Source organism: Phocoena sinus, chromosome 9, assembly GCF_008692025.1.
Source record: "Phocoena sinus isolate mPhoSin1 chromosome 9, mPhoSin1.pri, whole genome shotgun sequence".
NCBI classification, from domain to species: Eukaryota; Metazoa; Chordata; class Mammalia; order Artiodactyla; family Phocoenidae; genus Phocoena; species Phocoena sinus.
Genome location: NC_045771.1, coordinates 73278271 through 73306053, shown reverse-complemented (window position 1 = coordinate 73306053; position 27783 = coordinate 73278271). Strand labels below are relative to the sequence as shown.

Genomic DNA, 27783 nt, shown 5'->3' with positions numbered 1-27783 from the left:
ATGTTAACCAGTGAAAAAGCCCATTTTGGTCAGGAGGAATTTCACGAAGTACATCTGAAGGAAATTTGTTGACATGGAAGCCCAAAAATCCTCAAAAAATTGCAATATTACAGGTACAAGAATTTATAATTATTGTAATTTTTTCCTCCACCACCACTAATTACTGGAGAACTACTCTGAAAAGTGCTACAGAAGATTAAAAGAATGGTAAAATCTAAACTTTACCATGGAAATACTTAAACTATCATTAAACAAAAAAGAGGAAAATAAAATAGTCAAACAACATATAATAAATATTATGAGGAGACAAAAACTATTAAATGAGTGGTATATTGCAGTAAATATAATGAATTTTGGGGTTAAGGAGATCTCTGTATGTTGGAGTGGGCTAATAAATACAGTATAAAAGAATTGAACAGATTCTCAGAGAAAAAGTAAGTTTTAAGAAAGTCCAATGGAACTGGGTTTGAAGAAAAGTGTAAAAATAAAAGAAATGCAACATTTATTTTTCAAAACATGTCTTTTGATTTTTAATATATGACACTTAAAGCTCATTTCAATCAATGTATAGTTCTATATGTACTAAACAAAAAAGTCTGAAAGCTTACTTGAACTCATTTTTCTATTTTAGCTTTCATTTTCTCTAAAGCAGCACCAGCTTCACAAAGTCCACAGAATCATTATCAATATTTTGCAAAATAACCAAGTGTAAGTTGCTCTAAACAAAAAAAAAAAATCAAGATTTTTGAGATATATAGAAATTCATTATAGTTGATATATAAGTATTTTCATGTGTTGCTGATGCTTAAAATACCCACTTTCCAAAGTAACGTGTTTCCATTTTACAGTGGTAATAAGCATGTTCTTTGCCCTTTTGAACTTGAAAAATTTCAGGGAATCCGTTCAGGTAGTAAATCTAATGGTGGTCTATTTTTTCAACGTTTATTTTCATGAAATGTTCATTTTTCATGAAAAAATTCAGTGTTATTAAAATTTATAATTACGAAGTTATCAGAAATAATCTAAGAAATGCATGATTGTCTAGTTCAGCATATTATCTTTTAACAAATTAAGCTGTACACAGACGTATTTGATATTTTTTTACATATTGACTATTATCAGAAAAGAAAAAACATTAAATGAATAATTTAGATGTAATGAGACCAACCATTCAATGTTTAGAAAAATCTGGATAATTGACCATTATTCTGTTGTTCAGAGGTATTCTTTCATGAAAATGAAATATAAAACAACGCATAGGAGAGAGGGGGAAGATGGCGGAAGAGTAAGACACGGAGATCACCTTCCTCCCCACAGATACATCAGAAATACATCCTACACGTGGAACAACTCCTACAGAACACCTACTGAACGCTGGCAGAAGACCTCAGACCTCCCAAAAGGCAAGAAACTCCCCACGTACCTGGGTAGGGGCAAAAGAAAAAAGAATAAACAGAGACAAAAGAATAGGAACGGGACCCGCACCAGTGGGAGGGAGCTGTGGAAGTAGGAAAAGTCCACCCACTAGGAAGCCCCTTCGCGTGCGGAGACTGCGGGTGGCAGGGGGGAAGCTTCGGAGCCACGGAGGAGAGCACAGCAACACGGGTGCGGAGGGCAAAGCGGAGAGATTCCCGCACAGAGGATCAGTGCGACCGGCACTCACCACCCCGAGAGGCTTGTCTGCTCACGCCGCTGGGGCGGGCAGGGCTGGGAGCTGAGGCTCGGGCCTTCGGTCGGAGCACAGGGAGAGGACTGAGGTTGGCAGCATGAACACAGCCTGCAGGGGCTAGTGCTCCATGGCTAGCCAGGCGGGAGTCCCGGGGAAAAGTCTGGACCTGCCGAAGAGACGAGAGACTTTTTCTTCCCTCTTTGTTTCCGGGTGCGCGAGGAGAGGGGGATTAAGAGGTTAAAGGAGCTCCATAGACGGGCGCGAGCCGCGGGCTAACAGTGCGGACCACAGAGACGGGCATGAGATGCTAAGGCTGCTGCTGCCGCCACCAAGAAGCCTGTGTGTGAGCACAGGTCACTCTCCACACCTCCCTTCCGGGGAGTCTGATTAGCCCGCCACTGCCAGGGTCCCGGGATCCAGGGGACAACTTCCCCGGGAGAATTCATGGCGCGCCTCAGAGCTGGTGCAAACGTCACGCTGGCTTCTGCCGCCCCCACAGGCTCGCTCCGCACTCTGTACCCCTCCCTCCCCGTGGCCTGAGTGAGCCAGAGCGGCCGAATTAGCGGCTTCTTTAACCCCATCCTGTCTGAGCAAAGAACAGACGCCCTCCTACACGCAGAGGTGGGGCCAAATCCAAACTGAGCCCCGGGAGCTGTGCGAAAAAAGAAGAGAAAGGGAAGTCTCTCCCAGCAGCCTCAAGAACAGCGGATTAAATCTCCACAATCAACTTGATGTACCCTGCATCTGTGGAATACCTGAATACACAACAAATCATCCCAAATTGAGGAGGTGGACTTTGAGAGGAGGATTTATGATTTCTTTCCCCTTTTACTCTTTTTGTGAGTGTGTATGTGTATGTTTCTGTGTGAGATTTTGTCCGTATAGCTTTGCTTTCAGCATTTGTCCTAGGGTTCTATCCGTCCGATTTTGGGGTTTTTTTTTTTTTTTTTTTTTTTTTTTTGGTTTTTTCTTACTTAAAAAAATTCTTTTTTCTTAATAATTATTTTTATTTTAATAACATTTTATTTTATCTTACTTTATTTTATTTTATACTCTTTCTTTCTTCCTTCCTTCCTTCCTTTCTTTCTTTTTGTCTTTCTTTCTTTCTTTCTACTTTTTCTCCCTTTTATTCTGAGCCATGTGGATGAAAGGCTTTTGGTGCTGCAGCCAGGAGTCAGGTCTGTGCCTCTGAGGTGGGAGAGCCAACTTTAGAACACTGGTCCACAAGAGACCTCCCAGCTCCACATAATATCAAACGGCGAAAATCTCCCAGAGATCTCCATCTCAACACAAAGACCCAGCTTCACTCAATGACCAGCAAGCTACAGTGCTCTACACCCTATGCCAGACAACTAGCAAGACAGGAACACAACACCACCCATTAGCAGAGAGGCTGCCTAAAGTCATAATAAGTCCACAGACGCCCCAAAACACACCACCAGACGTGGACCTGCCCACCAGAAAGACAAGATCCAGCCTCATCCACCAGAACACAGGCACTAGTCCCCTCCACCAGGAAGCCTACACAACCCACTGAATCAACTTCAGCCACTGGGGACAGACACCAAAAACAACGGGAACTACGAACCTGCAGCCTGCAAAAAGGAGACCCCAAACACAGTAAGATAAGCAAAATGAGAAAGCAGAAAAACACACAGCAGATGAAGGAGCAAGATAAAATCCCACCAAACCTAACAAATGAAGAGGAAATAGGCAGTCTACCTGAAAAAGATTTCAGAATATGATAGTAAAGATGATCCAAATTTTGGAAATAGAATAGAGAAAATGCAAGAAACATTTAACAAGGACCTAGAAGAACTAAAGATGAAACAAGCAACAACGAACAACACAATAAATGAAAATAAAACTACTCTAGAAGGGATCAATAGCAGAATAACTGAGGCAGAAGGACAGATAAATGACCTGGAAGATAAAATAGTGGAAATAACTACTGGAGAGCAGAATAAAGAAAAAAGAATGAAAAGAACTGAGGACAGTCTCAGAGACCTCTGGGACAACATTAAATGCACCAACATTCGAATTATAGGAGTCCCAGAAGAAGAAGAGAAAAAGAAAGGGACTGAGAAAATATTTGAAGAGATTATAGTTGAAAACTTCCCTAATTTGGGAAAGGAAATAGTTAATCAAGTCCAGGAAGCACAGAGAGTCCCATACAGGATAAATCCAAGGAGAAACACACCAAGACACATATTAATCAAACTGTCAAAAATTAAATACAAAGAAAGCATATTAAAAGCAGCAAGGGAAAAACAACAAATAACACACAAGGGAATCCCCATAAGTTTAACAGCTGATCTTTCAGCAGAAACTCTGCAAGCCAGAAGGGACTGGCAGGACATATTTAAAGTGATGAAGGAGAAAAACCTACAACCAAGATTACTCTACCCAGCAAGGATCTCATTCAGATTTGATGGAGAAATTAAAACCTTTACAGACAAGCAAAAGCTGAGAGAGCTCAGCACCACCAAACCAGCTTTACAACAACTGCTAAAGGATCTTCTCTAGGCAAGAAACACAAGAGAAGGAAAAGACCTACAATAAGAAACCCAAAACAATTCGGAAAATGGTCATAGGAACATACATATCGATAATTACCTTAAATGTAAGTGGATTAAATGGTCCCACCAAAAGACACAGACACCTGAATGGATACAAAAACAAGACCCATATATATGCTGTCTACAAGAGACCCATTTCAGACCTAGGGACACATACAGACTGAAAGTGTGGGGATGGAAAAAGATATTCCATGCAAATGGAAACCGAAAGAAAACTGGAGTAGCAATTCTCATATCAGACAAAATAGACTATGAAACGAAGACTATTAGAAGAGACAAAGACGGACACTACATAATGATCAAGGGATAGATCCAAGAAGAAGATATAACAATTGTAAATATTTATGCACCCAACATAGGAGCACCTCAATACATAAGGCAAATACTAACAGCCATAAAAGGGGAAGTCGACCGTAACACATTCATAGTAGGAGACTTTAACACCCCACTTTCACCAATGGACAGATCATCCAAAATGAAAATAAATAAGGAAACACAAGCTTTAAATGATACATTAAACAAGATGGACTTAATTGATATTTATAGGACAGTCCATGCAAAAACAACAGAATACACATTTTTCTCAAGTGCTCAGGGAACATTCTCCAGGATAGATCATATCTTGGGTCACAAATCAAGCCTTGGTAAATTTAAGAAAATTGAAATTGTACCAAGTCTCTTTTCTGACTACAACGCTATGAGACTAGATATCAATTACAGAAAAAGATCTGTGAAAAATACAAACACATGGAGGCTAAACAATACACTACTTAATAACGAAGTGATCACTGAAGAAATCAAAGAGGAAATCAAAAAATACCTAGAAACAAATGACAATGGAGACACGAAAACCCAAAACCTATGGGATGCAGCAAAAACAGTTCTAACAGGGAAGTTTATAGCAATACAATCCTACCTTAAGAAACAGGAAACATTTCGAATAAACAACCTAACGTTGCACCTAAAGCAATTAGAGAAAGAAGAACAAAAAAAAGTAAAGTTAGCAGAAGGAAAGAAATCATAAAGATCAGATCATAAATAAATGAAGGAAACGATAACAACGATCAATAAAACTAAAAGCTGGTTCTTTGAGAAGATAAACAAAATTGATAAACCATTAGCCAGACTCCTTAAGAAAAAAGGGAGAAGACTCAAATCAATAGAATTAGAAAGGAAAAAGGAGAAGTAACAACTGACACTGCAGAAATAGAAAATATCATGAGAGATTACTACAAGCAACTCTATGCCAATAAAATGCACAACCTGGAAGAAATGGACAAATTCTTAGAAATGCACAACCTGCCAAGACTGAATCAGGAAGAAGTAGAAAATATGAACAGACCAGTCACAAGCACTGAAATTGAAACTGTGTTTAAAAATCTTCCAAAAAACAAAAGCCCAAGACCAGATAGCTGCACAGGCGAATTCTATCAAACATTTAGAGAAGAGCTAACACCTATCCTTCTCAAACTCTTCCAAAATATAGCAGAGGGAGGAACACTCCCAAACTCATTCTACGAGGCCACCATCACCCTGATACCAAAACCAGACAAGAATGTCACAAAGAAAGAAAATTACAGGCCAATATCACTGATGAACATAGATGCAAAAATCCTCAACAAAATACTAGCAAACAGAATCCAGCAGCACATTAAAAGGATCATACACCATGATCAAGTGGGGTTTATTCCAGGAATGCAAGGATTCTTCAATATATGCAAATCAATGTGATACATCATATTAACAAATTGGAGGAGAAAAACCATATAGTCATCTCAATAGATGCAGAGAAAGCTTTCGACAAAATTCAACACCCATTTATGATAAAAACCCTCCAGAAAGTAGACATAGAGGGAACTTTCCTCAACATAATGAAGGCCATATATGACAAACCCACAGTCAACATCTCCTCATTGGTGAAAAACTGAAAGCATTTCCACTAAGATCAGGAACAAGACAAGGTTGCCCACTCTCACCACTCTTATTCAAAATAGTTTTGGAAGTTTTAGCCACAGCAATCAGAGAAGAAAAGGAAATAAAAGGTATCCAAATCAGAAAAGATGAAGTAAAGCTTTCACTGTTTGCAGATGACATGATACTATACATAGGGAACCCTAAAGATGCTACCAGAAAACTGCTAGAGCTAATCAATGAATTTGGTAAAGTAGCAGGATACAAAATTAATGCACAGAAGTCTCTGGCATTCCTATACACTAATGATGAAAAATCTGATAGTGAAATCAAGAAAACACTCCCATTTACCATTGCAACAAAAAGAATAAAATACCTAAGAATAAACCTACCTAAGGAGACAAAAGACCTGTATGCAGAAAATTATAAGACACTGATGAAAGAAATTAAAGATGATACAAATAGATGGAGAGATATACCATGTTCTTGGCTTGGAAGAATCGACATTGTGAAAATGACTCTACTACCCAAAGCAATCTACAGATTCAATGCAATCCCTATCAAACTACCACTGGCTTTTTTCACAGAACTAGAACAAAAAATTTCACAATTTGTATGGAAACACAAAAGACCCCGAATAGCCAAAGCAATCTTGAGAACGAAAAATGGAGCTGGAGGAAAAAGGCTCCCTGACTTCAGACTATACTACAAAGCTACAGTAATCAAGACAGTATGGTACTGGCACAAAAACAGAAAGATAGATCAATGGAACAGGATAGAAAGCCCAGAGATAAACCCATGCACATATGGTCACCTTATCTTTGATAAAGGAAGCAGGAATGTACAGTGGAGAAAGGACAGCCTCTTCAATAAGTGGTGCTGGGAAAACTGGACAGGTACCATGTAGAAGTATGAGATTAGAACACTCCCTAACACCATACACAAAAATAAGCTCAAAATGGATTAAAGACCTAAATGCAAGGCCAGTAACTATCAAACTCTTAGAGGAAAACATAGGCAGAACACTCTATGACATAAATCACAGCAAGATCCTTTTTGACCCACCTCCTAGAGTAATGGAAATAAAAACAAAAATAAACAAATGGGACCTTATGAAACTTCAGAGCTTTTGCACAGCAAAGGAAACCATAAACAAGACCAAAAGACAACCCTCAGAATGGGAGAAAATATTTGCAAATGAAGCAACTGACAAAGGATTAATCTCCACAATTTACAAGCAGCTCACACAGCTGAATAACAAAAAAATGAATAACCCAATCCAAAAATGGCAGAAGACCTAAATAGACATTTCTCCAAAGAAGACATACAGACTGCCAACAAACACATGAAGGAATGCTCAACAGCATTAATCATTAGAGAAATGCAAATCAGAACTACAATGTGATATCATCTCACACCAGTCAGAATGGCCATCATCAAAAAAAATCTAGAAACAATAAATGCTGGAGAGGGTGTGGAGAAAAGGGAACAGTCTTTCACTGCTGGTGGGAATGTGAATTGGTACAGCCACTATGGAGAACAGTATGGAGGTTCAAAGTACAAATAGAACTACCATATGACCCAGCAATCCCACTACTGGGCCTATACCCTGAGAAAACCATAATTCAAAAAGAGTCATGTTAAAAAAAAAAAAAAAAAGAGTTATGTACCACAATGTTCATTGCAACTCTATTTACAATAGCCCGGAGATGGAAACAACTTAAGCGTCCATCATCAGATGAATGGATAAAGAAGATTTGGCACATATATACAATGGAATATTACTCAGCCATAAAAAGAAACGAAATTGAGTTATTTGTAGTGAGGTGGATGGACCTAGAGTCTGTCATACCGAGTGAAGTAAGTCAGAAAGAGAAAAGACAAATACCGTACGGTAACACATATATATGGAATCTAAGAAAAAAAAAAATGTCATGAAGAACCTAGGGGTAAGACAGGAATAAAGACACAGACCTACTAGAGAATGGACTTGAGGATATGGGGAGGGGGAAGGGTAAGCTGTAACAAAGTGAGAGAGTGGCATGGACATATATACACTGCCAAACGTAAAATAGATAGCTAGTGCGAAGCAGCCGCATAACACAGGGAGATCAGCTCGGTGGTTTGTGACCCCCTAGAGGGGTAGGATAGGGAGAGTGGGAGGGAGAGAAACACAAGAGTGTAGAGATATTGGAACATATATATATGTATAGCTGATTCACTTTGTTATAAAGCAGAAACTAACACACCATTGTAAAGCAATTATACTCCAATAAAGATGTAAAAAAAAAAAAAAACCAAGGCATAAATGTTTGTAGTCTGGATCATTTTCAAGAAGATGTGTTAAATGATTATTATCTAAGTTGCTATACATTTGTTTATAAATCATAATGTCTTAAGATAAAGTAACATTACATATGGTCAAATAATCTGGTCAAACAATATCTCTTTCCTCACAACATGAAAATTTGACCAAATTTAACATTAATTTTGTAGTATTCATTAGACTGGAGATCAAAAAGCAAATAAAAACTTTCAATTTTTTAGCTATAATAAGAATTAATGTTGGTTATATCTCAGAATGCCACTTCATCTTTGTTTTTCTTTGTTTTTGTTTAAGTAACAACCAGACCCAGTTTTGCCTTTCAATTGGCCTGATGATTTCACACTTCATGGCAATAGTGCTTCCAATGCTATGAATCCATTCTGGAATGAACTGTCCGCATCTAACCCATTTTTGGATGACATAATTCAGCTAAGAAATAACCAGAAGAGACATAATATTTCCATCTTGAAGGAAGATCCTTTTCTTTTTTTTAGAGAAGTAGAAACTGGAAATTCTTTTGGTTCTTCTGGTGATGAACTTGACGTGCATCAGTTGCTTAGGCAGTCTTCCTCAAGGAAATCTGAAAGATCTAAAAGTGTTTCAGAACTTTTGGACATTTTAGATGACACAGCACATGCCCATCAGAATATACATAACTCTGACCAGATCTTAGAACAAGACTTAGAATGGCTTCAAAATGATCGAGAGGCTTATAGAATGGCTTGGTTAAGTCAACACCACCTGGCCTGCTCCTGCCTAGATTTGAATACAATTAATCAGAGTCCTGGATGGGCCCAAACACAAGTTGCAGAGACCACAATAGTTTGCAAATTAAACTACCAGGGAGGGTCAGTACAATTACCTGAATCAGATATCACTGTTCATGTGCCCCAAGGCCATGTAGCTGTGGGAGAATACCAACAGGTATCTCGAAGGGCTTTTCTAGATCCTCCACAGATGCTAAACCATGATCTTTCATGCACTGTAAGCCCACTGTTGGGAATCATGTTAGGTATCCTTAACACAATGGAAGCCATTTTGCTAGAGATGAAAATTGGAGCTGAAGTGAAAGAGGATCCTTTCAGCCAAGTCATGACAGAAGTGGTGTGTTTTCACAGCCTGGGTAAAGAAGGCCCTTTTAAAGTATTAAACAATTGCTTACATTTATAAAGACACCATCCAAGTCAAGCTAGTAGACTTGAGTCAGGCAATGTATCTAGTGGTTGCTGCACAAACTAAAGGTACTCAGTCACCAGCTGCCACCATTTAGGATTATATCCACAAAAGCACCTCGGTTGGAACTTATGGGCATAACTATATCCATCCCAGTTTCGCTGCTATTTTCACAGTTTGTGGACATAGTTATATGCCAGGAAGGCTTACAATCTCTGATATTAAGAAGGGTGAGGTGCTTCCCTGGTGGCGCAGTGGTTGAGAGTCCGCCTGCCGATGCAGGGGACACGGGTTCGTGCCCTGGTCCGGGAAGATCCCACATGCTGCAGAGCGGCTGGGTCCGTGAGCCATGGCCGCTGAGCCGCAAAAAAAAAAAAAAAAAAAAAAAAAAAAAGAAGAAGGGTGGGAAACACAGCACATCTCCAGTGTGTTTCAGCTCTGGGGGAAGCATTCCTTCTTACTTGAAAAGCCACAAGATTTAAGTATTTCTGTCTTTTCATGTGATCCTGATTTTGAAGTAAAGGTAGAAGGAAAAGGGAAAGAAATTAAACAAAAGCAGTTGCAATCAGGTCAAGTAGTTCATCAACAATTATTATTCTCTTTAGTTGACTCCAGAGAAATGCACTTGTTTGTTTTCCGTGTTCAAGTGGAGCCTCCCAATGGTAGGCCAGTTACACAGTTCTTTATTACTGCACCTGATCCAGCCCCAAACCTAAAAAGCCTCTCAAATCTGCCAGGTGATTTGCAGAAGGAGAAGGAAATCAAGTCTGCTCCTTTATTACCAACAGTGCATGTTAAATATCCTACATTTCAAAACAAAAATTTGAACTTTGCCAACTATGGGGTAACCCTGAAGACAGTGCTAAGACAAAGCAAGATTGACTACTTACCTGAATATTTCAAAGGGGACACAGTAGCTCTTCTTGGAGAAGGTAAAGTAAAAGCCATTGGACGGTCCAAAGTGAAAGAATGGTATGTGGGAGTCCTGAGAGGTAGGATTGGACTTTTACATTGCAAAAATGTCAAGGTGATTGAAAAGGAACAAGTAATGTCTATGTCAGATAATGTCTTCAAAACCAGGAATCTTCTTGAACAAATTACCCTGCCTCTTAAAAAACTGACTTACAACTACTCAGTTGTATTGACCTTGGTGTCAGAAAAAGTTTATGATTGGAAAGTTTTAGCTGATGTCCTAGGTTACTCACATCTGGCACTGGAAGATTTTGATCGAATACAAGCAGACAAAGAATCAGAAAAAGTTTCTTATGTTGTAAAGAAGTTAAAGGAAGATTTTCATGCAGATAGAAATACCAGGAAGTTTCTTTATGAACTTACTGTGGTGAGTATTGCTTGATCACAGTAATTTATTTACCATAGAGAACTTTATTGGCAATATTTATAAGTAAACATATGAGAGTAGTTAAAAAATTCTCAGCAGTCTCAAGTAAATTGAAGTCACTTTACAGCAAATATAGAGCTTTGCCTACAAGATGATATAACTGGTTTCTTAGATTTGACATTCAATTGTGATTTTCCCAGAAACTAGGCCCCCAAGGATCTTCCTATAATGGAAGATTAAAGATTCTGTTTGTGCTAGAGCATAACAGTTAAGAGATCCCTTCTTTCCCTTTTTCAAATATTTAGATAGCTCTTAAAATATCAGAGAAGCTCCAATTACATGAAAGTAAATAAGACAAACTGAAACAAAGCTAGTTAACTTGGCCATTGGTATAGGTTCACTTTTAGTGTTTTTAGACATATCACCAATGTCTTTAACTTTAGCAATTTAATATTCATCCTTTGTATGCAATGCATCACAATCCAAAAATGATATTGCTAATTCCCTTCTTAATCTTCATGTTTTAATAGGACTCTTAGGATTCTTTTTTTTTTTCAACATAGCATTCACCCCAGTGTAAGGCTCAGCAGAGATCTATAAAAAAGATGAAGAATTATTTTGCCTTAAATGTAGAAATTCAGTATTTTATAAAAGTAAAAAAAAAAAAAAAACAAGAGCATTATTTCTAAAAATGGCTAAAATGTGACTGTATAAATAATAATAATGATATATACCGCTTCTCTAGGGTTCTCTATGTGTTTGGCACTGTCCCCAACATTCTATACATGCTCTCTCATTTAGTCATTTTAACCACTCTACAGGGTAAGTCTAGTTAGTATCTTCATCTTCAAATAGAGGAAACTGAGTCTTGGGCGGTTGGGCAACTTGCCCAAGTTCTGACAGTTGGTTAGTATCAGAGATGGGATTTGAAACCTTTTTGGTTCCAAAGCCACACGTAAGACCACTATGTCTTCCTGAAACAAAGGTATTAACAATGCATGCGTGTGTGTAAAAATATTTGTTTGAGTACGTATGTTGGTGTCTAGTAAATATCACTATAACTGTGCAAAGCTGGTGCTCTGTAAGAGATGTAGATCTTCACATAGATGAGGCAGGTTCATGTAGAGGAGCAAAGTTTTAACCGAAGTGCAAAAGGAGGAGAGAAATTTTTGGAGAGAAATTTATTCTGTGATGTTAACAATAATTTATATAATAAAGAACTATATATATAAAACAATCCCTCTCCTTCTGTTATTTTTATGTTTCTACAGTGATACTGTGAGGGGTGAATTTTTAAAGTCCAATATCTGATTGTTAAATAGGTGGTTTTATGATGGTGTGCTGCATTCTCACTTAACCCAGGCCATTTACAGTCATTGGCTGATCTACCTGGTTGAAGCTGCACATGCATTTTACAATAGCTCATTACCTCTCATAGCTCATGTTCAGCATGGAGCCATGAAAGTCTGAATTGAAAATTGCTTTCTTGTTTCTCTTAGTGGCAAAAAAAGGTTATATTGGCCAAATGATCTGAAAGTTTAAGCCTGGTTACACCTGCTCTGTGTTGGTGTGTGATAACTGAGTAGCTTTGGTGACTAACTAGCCAGTGCTGGTGGAGAGCTCATTCAAGGGAGTAGTTCCTAAAATTTTATATTTTGCCTCAGTGGAGGCTTCAGAATTTCTGAATGGAAAGAGCTAAGGCCTGGCTATCTGACCAGAAGACAATGAAGCATATTGTGTAGAGGCTACCCCTTGAAACTTCATTTGCATAGTAAGTGTACTTACTTGGTAATTCATTTTTACTTATTGTTTCATAATGATAAAGCTTTTAAGTGCCATTAAATGATGAAGGGCTACCAAACATCTTTATCTGAACAGAAAAGAGATAGATAAATCTAATCTCGTATTTTAAAAATATATTCAAGGCAAAAGAGAAAGTCATAGACTTGTTTTAAAACATGCATGGTGACTGACAAATCTCAGATGCTTAATTAAGGAAGAAAGAGTCTGAAGGTTTTCCAGTGTGCATTGTTGAAACCTCAGTGTTTTATATTTGATACCTTGAGATTTAAATTTAGCAAAACTACACTGGTGGTGAATGGAGAGAGTAAATTTTTTTAAAGTCATAAATATCAATAGCTTTGTTCAAGGTTGTCAGAGTGTTTCATTTTTTATGCAATACACATGATTCTGGGAAGTTTTAAATCACATTTTGATTAAAAAAAATAGAATAATGTACCAGCAACTGTGTGCTCCCTCTATAGAAATCCTGTAGCCAGTCCTCTGGTAAGGAAAGTAATTACTGTTCATATAGTAAATAATCATCCCTGGGTTGATAAATTATTGACTGCTAGAACCTCAGGGTATCTTTGGAAGGGGCTAATTCAACTTCTTCCTTTTGTAATTAAGGATATTAAGAAATATATTAATTCAGTGGTTTACTCAAGCCCCTATAATTAGTTAATGAGTTAGTCCTAAATCTCCCCTAATTCTGATCTAGTTGTGGTCTCTGTACTTTGCTTGTTGGATTTGCTTAAAAAGTAAATCAACTCTTTGAATTTTAGAAAATTCAAATATATGTGTGGTGAGAAAAAGGATGCCAGTTTCCAGAATATGTAATGACAAATTTAATTTATAGAAAAAAGCTCAAATTAGTTGCTTTTAATTATGACATGCAATTGTTGCTGCAGGCTCTGCTGAAGACTGATTGCCAGGGGTTAGTAGCACATCTCGTCCAAGAGGCTGCTAGTCTGACTTCAGCTGTCAAGCTTGGAAAAGGCTGGAGGAAACTAGCTGAAAAGTTAGTACGACTCACAAAGCGACAAATGGAGGCATATGAAATTCCTCACCAAGGAAAAGCTGGAGATGTTGCTGTAGAGGTAAGATTTCTATTTGTCTAAATAGTGAAAAACTGCAGACCAGGTAAATCAAATGCAATCAAGAGTGCCCTGCATACGTGGATTGATTGAGTGTTCTAGAGGATCCACTAACTGAAGTCACTGCCCCTATAACCATTGATATTATCTGAAATATACACACATCACTCTTTAAAGGTATTAAGAACCTTTAAAATATACTGATGTTTCTCCTATTGGATTGCATATCTCCATGGCCTTTTATCAAATAAATTGACCAAATTAAATAGGCAGTTAGTATGTAGGGCTATAATAACTTGAGGCAGAGAACAGATAAGCTTTGAAGGGAAGAGTTGCGGCCCAGTCATGACAAGGAAAAAGGACATAATAATTAATATTTATCAGCCTCAGGCACAGACTTAGTCATTGGTGGTAAATAATGTTTGGTGACAAAAAGCATTAAGAGAGAAGATGGTGTGGGGTTCATTGGTAATGATAGCTAGAGATATCTACGAGCATTATCTCCTTTACAGTTTTGCATACAATAACTATAGACATCAGATACAGAATGACAGCATGTAGAACAAAGTAAATACTTAAAATGCAAATGTTTATTAATATTAAAACAAAGGTATACTATTAGGTGTAAGTTAGATAAATATTTTCTCTATTTAATACCATAAAGAAATGTGAATCAGTTTTTATTGACTTAAATAAAAATATTCCAGTGATGAGCACATATAAAATCTTCTGTATCTTTCTCTTACATGGGTGTAAACATTTTCAAGATATTTCAGTTAAGGAAAGATTATCTCTCTAGTTAGATGATGACTTGACAGGAGGCAAAAGCTGTATTCGCTACTTCCTTTATGAGCATAGAACTGGGTATTAATTTCTTGAGAAAATTTTCTTACTTTGAAGTAACTATGTCAGCTGGGTGTGCAGGACAAGACAAGCTTTTCCATGAAGGGTCAAGAGTCAAATCAAGTTAGTTGAATTCTAGCAGCTACAGTGGAAGTCTCAGCAGGCTGGCTTCTGGTTTCCTGAAACCTGACTCTCTAAACAAGATTCTTTAGCCACGACTAGCCAAAGGCTGAAGCCATACTTCCTTTGCATAGATTACATTTATCTCTATATACTAAGAAGGGCATTACAACCTACAGATCAGTTTTTACTGAATGAGCCAAAAAGAGAAATCTTTAAGAAATAAAAAAGGAACAGTACTGTACGTGATATGCTACTCTGATATTTTAGTTAACTGACTAAAAAATTGTGTAATTGAGATACCGCTACATACCTATTAGAGTGGCCAACATCCAGAACACTGACCACACCAAATACTGTTGAGGATATGGAGTAACAGGAACCCTCACTCATTGCTGGTGGGAATATACAATCGCTTTGGAGCACCTTGGCTGTTTCTGGCAAATGAAACATACTCTTGGTATGTGGTCCATCAGTCATGCTCCTTAGTATTTATCCAAAGGAATTAAAAACTTTTGTCCACACAAAAACCTGCACATGAATGTTTATAGCAACTTTATTCGTAATTACTAAACGTGGAAGAAACCAAGAGGTCCTTCAGTAGGTGAATGGATAAATAAACTGTGGTACAATGGAATATTGTGTGACAATGGAATATTATTCAACACTAAAAAGAAATGAGCTATGAAACCATGAAAAGACATGGAGGAACCTTAAGAGCACATTACTAAGCAAAAGAACCCAATCTGAAAAGGCTATATACTGTACGAGTCCAAATATATGACATTCTGGAAAAGTCAAAACTATGGAGACAGGGAAAAGATCAGTGGTTGTCAGGGGTTGGGAGGGAAGGATAAATAAGCAGAGCGCAGAGGATTTTTAGGGCAGTGAAAGTACTCAGTATGATACCATAATGATGGATACATAACATTTTATATTTGTTCAAACCCATAGAATGTACAACACTGGGAGTCAGCCCTACAGTAAACTATGGACTTTGAGTGATTATGATATATTAGTGTAGATTCATCAGTTGTACCAAATATACCACTATGGTGAAGGATGTTGATAATGGGGAGGCTGTGCATGTGGTGGGGGCAGGGCATAAACAGGAAATCTCTATACCTTCCTCTCAATTTTGCTGTGAACCTAAAATGGCTCTAAAAAAAAATCTTTTAAAAAACGTTGTCTCATTGAAATCAGGACTTATTTTTTTCTTAATAAGCTCTGTTTTTAAAAAGGTTTTATTTAGAGTTGTTTATCAGAGGGCTATTTATCAAAGAGTTTTTTGTTAAGTATCCAACTTCTCCCTGATTGTGGTTGTTTACAGTTTGTCCTCCCCGGAATCTTCATGGAGGCCAACAGGCTACTTTTCCTTTGTTTACTTTTGCACAGCCCGAATCAGAAATGACTAAGTCTACGCCTGAGGCTGATAAACACTCAGAAGCAGAAAGGAAAGCCCCTATGTGTCTTTCTAGGGGCTATTGTTCAATCTATTGGGATTAACACTAACAATCATCACTTTGATGCATATTGTTAAATGTTTAGAAAATAATTCTCGGCATATTGGCCTGAAGCTATTCCAAATAATCTATGAGAATCTTTACCTTTTAGGCCATGTAAAGTAAAGGGTAAATATATGCTGATTTCCATCTCTCTGAAAAAAAATAGTTGTACAATATTTTTCTCCTAGGAAGGAGATGATTCTTAAATATGATCAATTTACAAGTTAAGCAGTTGATTTCAAAACATACTTATATTAGTTCTGGGTAGGGTGTACAGAGGGAGGGAATTGAAATTGGGGCAGGGAGATAACAAGTTCTGTGGTTCCCATGCTGCTTTTATTTCCTTTATCTCACTTCCTCAGTGGGCACAAATTTAGAGAATTTCCTCCCATGTGTGCCAATGTCTACAATCAGGTTCTTTTCACTCACTTTCCTTGCTTTTCAACTTCTCCCTTTTTCCTTTGTTCTATTTTTATTTTATCTAGTAGTTATGTGGCACTTACTCTGTGCCAGCCACTATTCCAGTAACATTTCAAAAATTAACTTATTTAATCCTTTCAACAAAAACTTGTGGGGCAGCTACTAATGTTATCTAAGCTGTAGGGAGGCTAAGTAACTTGCTCAAACATGCGTAGCTAGGAAGTCATGGAACGAGTTTTGGAGCACAGACCTTGACTTTGGGGTCCTCGCACTTTAACTATTACACTCTGACCATCCAGTCCAAATCCAATATAGTGGCTGAGTGGCAGAGCTGGGAGTTACGGTTAGGATGGAGAGTTTAAGCAACTCATTTCACTTTTTCTTTTTTCTTTTTTCAAGCTATGATAGGATACTATCAAAATTTGCCTCAACATCTTCATCAAGCCTCAGCCAATTAAAGAATGGATTATTAATAGTGTGTCAGATTTTTCTTCAGTACTTCTGACCACTTCTTATTCTTTTTTTAAATTTTTTAATTTAATTTAATTTAATTTTTTATACAGCAGGTCCTTATTAGTCATCAATTTTAATACACATCAGTGTATACATGTCAATCCCAATCACCCAATTCATCACACCACCACCCCCCACGCCCCACCCCACCCCCACACCGCTTTCCCTTATTCTTTTCTAAGATGAAAAAAGTCTATCTCTGGAGACTTCTGAGAACAACACTTTTAAATTAACCATCTCCCTAAGTAAAATTTTAAGAAAATTTTAAGAAATTTTCTAATGACATTGTAATTCCTACGTGAAAGCAAAATTATAAAACTTGGAATATGATTATAAGCAAAACATGTTTTTCAGAGTATTTCTTTTGGGAAAAAAACCTATTTATACTTATACAAAGATGTTTAACTCTTGCCAAGGTTTTCCTGTGAAAGTTAGTAAAAATTCATTGGAATTTTTCTGAGCTTTAATTAAAAAAATAGGTATCAATAAAATATTAGAAAAATAGTGCATTTTAAAAACAGTTGTATTTTACAAGTGGAAATGCTGGGGATTTCAGGACCAAGATATTCACAGGCCTAAATTAGGTACTCTTTATTTAACCTTCTGGAGATTATTACCATATATGATAATAACTTCCCTAGCAACTCTCTCACCTTGGTTCCCTGCCTAACAATAAAGATTATGCTCTTTCCCTCTTATTCAATATGGACATTTATTCACTAAGGACACTAAGGGTTCGCTTCCCCTTTTAAATTACCTACTACCAGTGCCCACTGAGCTCCAATAAACCTGTTGAGGCTGATTTCTTATTTGACTTATCAGAATGGGCCATCCTCCCTATGAAAGCCCAATGAAGTGAACATTCCTAATTGTAATGTTTTCATCTCAGAAACCACTCACCTATAGACAGCTGTAACCAGCAAGATATATTTATGTCTTCTTGCCATCTGTACTTAATCAGTGAGGATCTAATTCTCTGTTCTATCTTCTAGCTACAATCTTTTCCCTCCTCATTCTCTAACTGACAGCTGTAGTGTTCAGAGCACTTTATTCTAAGTCTAGATTAAAAATGAGAAAGTAGGTAATCCTCAAACAGCTAATTTTATTAGTACTTTTATAGGTGAATAAAAATTCTATATGGAGTTCTTCCTACTTTTTTAGAATCTTGCCTCTGTATCCTTGCTTTCAGTATTAAATTAATCCGTACAATTAATATGTTTTCTGGGATTATCAGATCTCAGCATTATCAGTTCTCAGCATCCCTGGGAGCTACAACAAACACAAACAGAATGAAAAATATGAATTTTTTTCTCTAAAGCCAAGTTTCATTTGGCATGGGAATTGGGATAAACTGTTAATATTTGAATTGTTATATTTTAAACAAGTATATGGTTAGATGCTGAAATAAGTAAATATAACTAATACTGAGAATGATAATAGTTGTTGTAATTTATTGCATATTTACTGTGTGTCATCTAATCATTATGATCATTTTCTTTGTAATATCTCATGTACTTTAACAAAGTTTGTAAGGAAGACATTAGAACCATCCTCTTTTTACAGATATGCAAACTGAGAGTGAAGGCATTTGTGTAAGCTATCCAGAATTACATGGCTGTTAAGTGACAGAACTAGGATTTAAATCCAGGTTTGTTTTACACACAGTTATTCTCTTGCTCTGCTGATGATAAATTCTTTCAGAGTTAACTAAACGATAGAAGATCAAAGAGGCAGGAGCTGTCAGAGGGCACATCCTAGTCCTGAAGGATGGGTAACATTTGAATAATTGGAGAGGACTTGAAGGGGAGTTCAGTGCTTCTGGATACAATGACTTCTAGAGACCACTGAGGAGAATATGTGGGCTTGAGGAGAGAGTGCATCTTATTAATTATGGGGAGACATGGTTGGATATATATATTTTGGAGAGTCTTGAATGACTGCCAGAGCAGAGGTTAAGATTCCTTGTCTGGATTTCTGTTTCAGCTCTACCATCTATTAGCCCTAAGACCTTGGACAAGTCATTTGACTTTTTTAGCAATCTTTTTTTTTTCTGTAAAAAAATCATTTTTTTTGTAAAATCATTTTTTGTAAAATGATAGCAATGATACTATCGTATTCATCAGATGTTTGGAGGATTAAGTGAGATAATATATGTGAAATATTTGGGAAAATGCTTTGCACATTGTAATAGCTAAATATATGTTATCTTATTATTATTTATTTTGTCTAAGAGGAAGAGGTAAATTTGACAACTGTGTGACACTGAGTGATTTTGGAAAAGGGAATAAAGTATACTAATTTTTCAGTAATATGGTGGAGAGTAACTATAGAAAGAATGTAGGTAAGGGGAAAGTCAGCAGTGATTTTGAGCCTTCTCTTCTGAGAAACTGGCAGAATGGTAATGCATGGAAAAAATGAGAAAGAAAATCCTGGCTGACCAGCTTTTTCTTACTGGCTTAACAACATTTAATTTTCCTTGGAAAATATCTCTTGCAAAAGGTAAAAGGAATGTCCTTCAAGTCTTATGGTTTTCTGATTTTCCGACTCACACTGCAATGCCTGGATTCTGCTTACAGGGATGTGGCATTGTCTGGTTCTGTATCTGGGCCCGGCTCAGTTCTAGCCTTAGTACTTAAATTTATGATTTGCTGTTCTTTTACAGTAAGAAGTATATTTATAATTTCTTTAAAAAGGGGAGAGTATTATATGGAAATTCATCTACCATTGGTAAAATGTATCTCAAATCTTCATTGTTTGTATTAGAGATTTGACACAGTGACCTAATATTTAGATTATCATTGTTTATTTTGTACAGTACTATAATGCTTTGTGCTATAATCTTTAATTCCGAAAACATACTCCATTTTTTGAGACGATGGAATAAAGAAAAAAGGATATCACAGTGTAATACATTGGGGTAACACATTGTATTCCTATGATCTTTGGTTTAATTCTGCATTATATATCTGATTACCACACCGAAAATCAAATAGAAGTAATAATCATATTAGGTTAAATATTACAAAGGTATTTAAAAATGTATTTAGAGACACTAATATTTGAATTCAATTTTAGATTTTTCTTTATTAAGATTTATTGTTAGGGATCACAAACAATAGGAAATTTCAGAAAACCAAAGCCCAGCTAATTATAAGACTTAAATTAGCATTTATTAAAACTGTTTACTACTGAAATAAATTTGTTGCAATACAATAGTGAGATGGCCTCGGATTTATAACCAGGTGACCTGTAGTCTCTTCCTAATTAAGAATTGGTTGGAATAGCTTAGCCAGCAGGTTCTCCTAAGATGTTAGACTATTTTGATGCAGTAGTAAGGAATGTGTCCTCTGTCTTCCTGTGGCTCATGCTTAACCCCTGAAGTTTCAAGTGGTTATTTCTAGAGCAAACAGCTGGCTGTGCCCAAAGAGACTTTTCCAAGAAAATCTTAGGTCAAGTTTTAACCAAGTCCAGTACCGTCTCCTTTCTAAGGAAATAGGGACCCCAGATATGTTAGTCTCCCTTCTTTTCTAAAGGTAACGGCAACCTCATTTCAATAATATTTATGTAGTTACCAATTAAAGGTGATGGAAGGCCCACCTCGATATTGTAAATGATGCACTGAAGATAAAATGCATATAATAATCATTAATGAGACAAATTTCCTTGATACTTCTTCAGATAATTGTACTTAAAATGAAATGTTGCTCCAATCATTTTATGAGGAAAGTAGGTGGATTATTAATCCTTTAATGTGGCAAAATGTAATTATCCAAAGGTAGTTAAAACCACTTGCATTCTTTATACTATTCATATTTTATGAGCTAAAAAGAGACATAGAGTGCTTTGCTCAAATTTGAATTGCTTTTGTTCATGTTGCATTTCGTTATCTAGTGAGTCTGATTGGCTTTTGGAAACAAGCACTCTAAATTTAGAAAACTTTTTTTTTTTAAGCTCTATTCCATTTCATTTCTTTTGGCATCCCACTTATTACTTTTTCATTGCTCCTTTACCTTCTTATTTGTCCTCTAGTATCTGGAAGATCAACCAAAGACATATTCCTACTATACAAATTCTGGGAGCTTAGAAACTGCTCAGCTTTGGTAGATTAAATGCCTACTGATGCTGCTGCCCTTTATATAAAGAGATCAAAGCACATAGATGAGAAATTAATAACTCTCTGCTTTTATTAGCCTCACGCTTCTTATTCAGAGATGAATCCATAAACACCATGAAGTTAACATCAAAAAGCTAACAGTAAAGGGGCAAGAATGATGCTTGTGTGTCAGATATTTGTGATAAAGATGAGAAGCCTGATGGAAGTTGTTTTGTGCTCAGGAATAATTCAAGAAAAACAAACCCTGAAGAGCATGCTTTCCTTCTGATTAGTCAAAGCATTAGTGCAGCGTTTCTGCATATTTTCCATTAAATCATAACACTGAGCAAGAGAGGAAGAACTATTTTTAGACCACTGAATAGGTATAAGATAATGTAAACCTGGAAGAGATCTTGGCAGTCCACAACTCATTTCCAGTTTTAGATGACTTAACTTAGATCATTCCGGAAAGAAAATTGTTTATTCTACTCATTTTATTCATTCAAACTTTTCCAGAGAAAATGATTTCATTTTCTGTTTAATTTATTACAAAGTTTAGAATCCTTGTGGCCTTAATGTGTATGTATATTTGGACATAATTTCATAAAGTCTGTAGTTAATTAATGTATGGAAGTTACCTTTTGTGTCTTTGCCTGTGATAACATATGTTCACTTTTCATTACAAAAATAGAATGATCTTAGAAAATTAAAAAATGCTGAAGAAAAATGTAAGTATTTAAGAACTTGAGTCCAAATGTCATATATCTATACCGCAAAGGATGACAAACAACTGATTAGACTTTTGCATTGATGAAAGCTGGACTTCTATCAGGCTTTGTTAAGGCAATCTCAGTATAGAAAAAGTTGTATTTACTCTGCCTGGCAGAGACTTGCTTATTGAGGGAAAACGTAGTTCTTAATATTTTTCATCAGTGTATCAAGTACATAACTACAACATATGCTTTTGAACCCATTCCTTCTCTATTTTTCTTGATACTTGCCCCCTTAGTTACATGACCCAACACCATAATTTTTTTTTTTTTTTTGTGGTACGCGGGCCTCTCACTGCTGTGGCCTCTCCCGTTGCGGAGCACAGGCTCCAGACGCGCAGGCCCAGCGGCCATGGCTCACGGGCCCAGCCGCTCCGCGGCATGTGGGATCTTCCCGGACAGGGGCACGAACCCGTGTCCCCTGCATCGGCAGGCGGACTCTCAACCACTGCGCCACCAGGGAAGCCCCACAATTATTTTAATGTTTGTCTGTGTTTATGTCTTTTCTGTCTAAAGAAAGTTAAATTTTCTCCTTGAGTATGTTGCGTTTGCTACCTCTCTAGCCCTCAACAACCCTAAATTCTCCACCTGGCTAAGTTAGGTTTCAAACCAAACTCTCCTTTCAATTACTATTACTTTATACAGACCTTTGTCCTTTTAAACATACTTTCATTTTCCACCGCTTCTACTTCTAGCTTTGTCTCTCTTACGTCAACTTCCAAGTTCCAGGCATGACCCATTTGTTCTGTGGCTCCCAGTTCCTTGGCACCTGCTCATACCTGCAGTCTGCCTTCCACCACTCTCTTGAAACTGCCTCCTCCAAGGTTACCAAAGTCCTATCAATTGCCAAAATCCTGAATTTTCTCAGTTTTCTTTCATGTTTCCACATCACTTGATGTTCGAGGTAGCAGAAGACGTAACAGAAAAGAGATGTCCTCAGTGAGTGCCATGCTGGTAGATGTTTTACAAGTTCTTCAAGGGAGGAAAAGCCCTAACTTATAGCTTTTGCCCATTTCCTTGGTGTAAAAACTCCCAACATGGGTGATTTTAATCTTACAATGTGATGTCACTGAACATGGAATTGGGAGGCTATATGAACAGTAGGCTGGTGTGAGCCAGCTCCAGCAAACCACTGAATGTCCTTTGGGGGATACTATCAGCCCTTAACTTTTGCAACATGAAGCAATCTGCTTCATTTTCTATTACTCTGACACTAGCTTCTCTCCATCCTTTTATTGCTTCTCTTTCTTAGTTGTGGTCCCTAACTGTAGACTTAATTAAAGGTTAAATTTTTCATCCCTTTTTTTCCTCCGTGGCATTTTCCTCTCCTCTCATGCTTTTCACCATCATTTTAGCACAAGTGACGCTAAACTCTTGCCTACTCCCTAGAGATCATCTCTCTATTCCAATTTCTTATTGGAAATAAGAGATAGCCCCTTTTTACTTCAAACTCAGTAAGGCTAAAATCCGACTGCTTATCTTTCCCTCACCCAAAAAGTACCCACTTTCCACCATATCCTACTGAAAAGCATTAAATGCAAACAATATGCCAGACATTTCATGAGGTACTTTGGACACAGACATGGAGATTATTACCCATATTTTATAGATTAAAAAATTCAAGGCTCAGATAAGTTGATAAATTTACTCTAACTGACCCATCCAATACCCAATGGAAATCAGATGTGAACCCAGGATGCTGAAATCAAAACTCATCTTTCTTTCTGTTACACCATAGTGCTTCTCGGTTGATGGAACTATCCTTTTTTTTCTTACACTGAATTAGAATGTGCAAGTAATTTTTGAGTTTTTCTTAATCATTATTTAGTATCAAACCCTGTCTATTCATACATTGGGCCAGTGTTTGTGCAAGTATGTATCTCCCTTCTATGCTTTAAAGCTTCTAAAAACAAGAGCCCTGCTATATATCAACATTTTATTCCTTTTTACAAAAGGAAAACAAAATTCCTTATAGCAGTAACTCAGTAATTTTGATTTAATAAGTGAAATAATTAATTAATGAACAACAATGTATTTCAAATATTTTCACTGTATGTGTACTACAGTGGTGTTTCTCTGTCATCTGTATTGAGAGCCACCAATGATGTTATATATAGCAGAACAAATTTTGCACTGAAGGAATATTCAGGCTTAATTTGCTACAAAGAGGAGCAAAAATGGGATGCAAAATGTGCTCGTATTTTAGTACAAATCATGCAGTTTACCACTGCCATAGTATTTTTAGCCCAAAGCCACTGTACCTATTTCTAGGTAGCTTATGGTTTAGACTCCAGGGAATCTCCAGTGAGTGTAGAGCAATATGCCTCCTTGTATTTCTGACTAATTCAGAGGACTCCTGGAAAGTCTTTTTACACTTTCAGAGGTCCTAATTAGGGTCCAGGACTCAGCAATCTTTCCACATTTCTCTGAATTGCAAGAGCTGACCATACTGTTCTGCTATCAGTACAAATTGCCGGACTTGAGGAGATTATGTGGCCCTCTGCCTAAGTAAGTTGGTAAATGTATCATTGGACTTCTGAATCTGTAGTTTCTAATTCCCATATCACCTTGGTGTATTTCCTGCTTCTGACAGCAGCAAGGGGCTCCTTCATCATTGAGTGTGCCTCAGGCCTTTTCTATACATAGCAATGCACTGTGTTGCAGCAAGATATGTGATGCAGAGCTTTTCTACCCAGGAAAGTTAGTGAAGATGTGTACTTTGAATCTGCACTGTAGTGCACAACCTGTAAATTACCCATCTGCAATTCTTAAAGAGACATCTGTTTTCAGTGATACTGTGCCATTATCTTGGTACTGAAATGCTCTCAGTTGCTGTTTATCATAAAATATCTTCAAATACATCTTTTTATCAGACTCAGTCACTAGGGGCTTAGAATAAAGTCTTAGAAGCCTTTAGCTATAAACACTATTATTTTAAACAATATATAACAAGTTGAAAAATAATGTAACAGCTAGTTGAGCATCAGGGAATTTTAAATGAATGCAACATAGAATACAGGTCTCAAAGCTTTTACAGTGGGTCACGGGATTATTCCCACTACAGAATAATCTACTCATTTAGTGCTTTTTTGCATCTTAGCAGTGATAGACAAGATTGAATCTGCCAAAAAGGCTCTATTAATATGCCTCACCTCATCTGCCATTGCAGAGTATTAGTGGAACTTACTCTTTGGGAGGTTTGGTTTCAATGTGAATATTCAGAAAAATAGATGAGAGAACACCTCATTCACAGTTCTTTATAAATCAGCTTGGTGAGGATAAAGCTTATATACAGAAATATGGGATGATTTCTGTTGCTGCATTATGACTACATAGATAGGGTTTAACTTTGATAATTATCTTCCATTCAATAGCTTGAAGACTCGAGCTTTGTCTAGAGAGGTGAAAATATGGGTGTTCATGGCTTCCCGGGAATGCTAATTGGATAAATAACATCAAATTATCCTTTGAGCCTGATGCATAGCCTTTCATATAGAGTGAATTGAAACATAACAGAACTCCTTATTTAGGTCTTTCATTCTTTTAACTTCAATTGTAGGGTATATGGGGGTATCAGTGGAAGGTGAAGGATTATATCCCAAGGCCCTTTATCATGTGATATTACTGTTAATTGAGTCTCTGTTTTAAGAGGGCAACTCTGTATAATATGTAGCTAACAACCTGTGTTCCTGCACTTTGAAAGTGATAAAATCACAAATGAATTAGTTTAGTGAACCCAAATAAGTAGCAAGTAACAAAGTTTATATTCCAAATATTCCAATTACAAGTGCAGAGATCGTTTTGTTGTTTTCCTAGAGAAAATGTATTTTAACCTGGGTGTGTGTCTGTGTGTGTGTGTGTATTCCACAATTTGTCTTATTTGGTCGGCCTTTGTCTCTATTCTCTCTAAGCCTGGTTGCCTTGGTTACCATTACATACACCCTCGTGTGTGAGGTTCCTCTTTGGCGTACATTTATTTCTATGGAAACAATGAGGTCATTGGTATGGGTAGGTGCTTAGGGAAAGCATAATAAGTATTGAATATCTATCTCTCTTTTGGTCATTAAAATGTATCATTAAATTATTTTTTAATTAGAGAATTATATTTTTGCTTTCCTTTTGACTTGATCGTGAAGCTACATTTTTCCTTGTTTATAGACTTGCTCAAATAAAATGACTTAAATCATTAGATATACTGTACACTTCCTTCTTGTTATATGTGGTATGGTAAAGATCTCCACAGACACATTACAATAAAAGAGTTATTATTTTAACCTTAAAAGTCTGTCAGAGAGCAAAAAGTTTATCGCAATAACATCTGTTACAATAAAAAAATTGCACAAGGAATTTTGTATTCCTATGAAGACAATGAACAATGTTTAGATCATGAATCAAGAAAAAAAAAGCCCTACTTCTGGTCATTATTTTTTAAATCTTGAGGTTTAGAGACAGGAATATAACAGAGGAGTGATAGTTATTAAAACATGTTTTCTGTGACATTAAATAAGTATATATGTAATTGGTATTCCATTTTCTTTTTAAGTTTTAAGAGGCTTTTAAACCTTTTTTTTAAAGCATCTATTTTCCTCTCTGATTTATTTCCAAACTACTCCAGTTTAATGTTTTTTCTTTATAGTTGATGTGGAAACCTGCCTGTGATTTTCTCTATACTTGGAGTGCTCACTGCGGAAATAGTTACAGAGATGTGTTACAAGACCTTCAATCAGCTTTGGACAGAATGAAAAACCCTGTGACCAAACAAAGGCGAGACCTAACTGGAGCTTTAATACTAGTAAATTCTTTAGAGGTTTTGAGAGCAACTGCATTCTCCACTTCTGAGGAAGTATAGAATTGAAGGGTATGTTTTGGAGGAGGGAGTAGGGGGAGAAAGGAAAATAAAGGGGTGTGTATGTGTGGTTGTGTGTGTGTGTGTGTGTGTGTGTGTGAAAGAGAAAGAAACTCAGAAAAGTATTACTTTTTTTCATGTTTGAAAAAGTATTTTTTCCTGGTGAAAGCACAGCCTAACACAAAATCCAAGGATGGGTTTTATAATCAAATATGCATTTTTATATATGTTTCAAATGCAAACATTAAGCTGCTTTGTTGCTGAGAAGGGAAAGAAAAGCCCTCTCTCCCTTTCAAAGTTACTTTTAATTTCTTTTAGTTAAAACAAATGACAGCTAACATAGTTACATCACACAGATACCCAGATAATCTAGAGACTCTCAATGTGAACACTGGAATTTTGCCAGCAGACAGGTAGGGAGAGAGGAGAAGCAAACAATACTCTGTGGCCAGGGACAGGGCTACAGGCTTTCTATGCCTGATCGCTTTTATTTCTCAGTGGTGTTTGCCAGCATGATTCCCATTTTTCATGTGAAGAAACTAAGGACTGGAGAGGATGCTCAGGGCTCTACAGCCAGTGTGAAGGAGGTTTTCTGTTTGCAGAACTTGGTTCTGGATTTTTAAGAAAACATAGAACATAGGAATATAGTTTAAAAAAAATCAAAATGCATATTAAAACTTATAGGGAAATGGTAATGCTTTCATTTTCATTGGAGCTCACTGCTCTTTTGTACCATCTCTTGAAAGATTGCCAGAAGGAACATATGATTTATCAGAAATCTGTTGTCTGTACCCACTAGC

At 36.8% G+C, this 27783-nt stretch overlaps 1 protein-coding gene across 1 annotated transcript; it reads left to right on the top strand.

Moving 5' to 3' along the window:
• Positions 1-26986, top strand: MACC1 (MET transcriptional regulator MACC1). Its single transcript, XM_032643986.1, is given in 9 exon segments — positions 1-25; positions 28-66; positions 69-113; positions 8338-8348; positions 8792-9643; positions 9645-9904; positions 10085-10997; positions 13688-13876; positions 26774-26986. Coding segments are annotated over 9 exon segments (2547 nt in total).
• Positions 26987-27783: the final 797 nt, after the last annotated feature.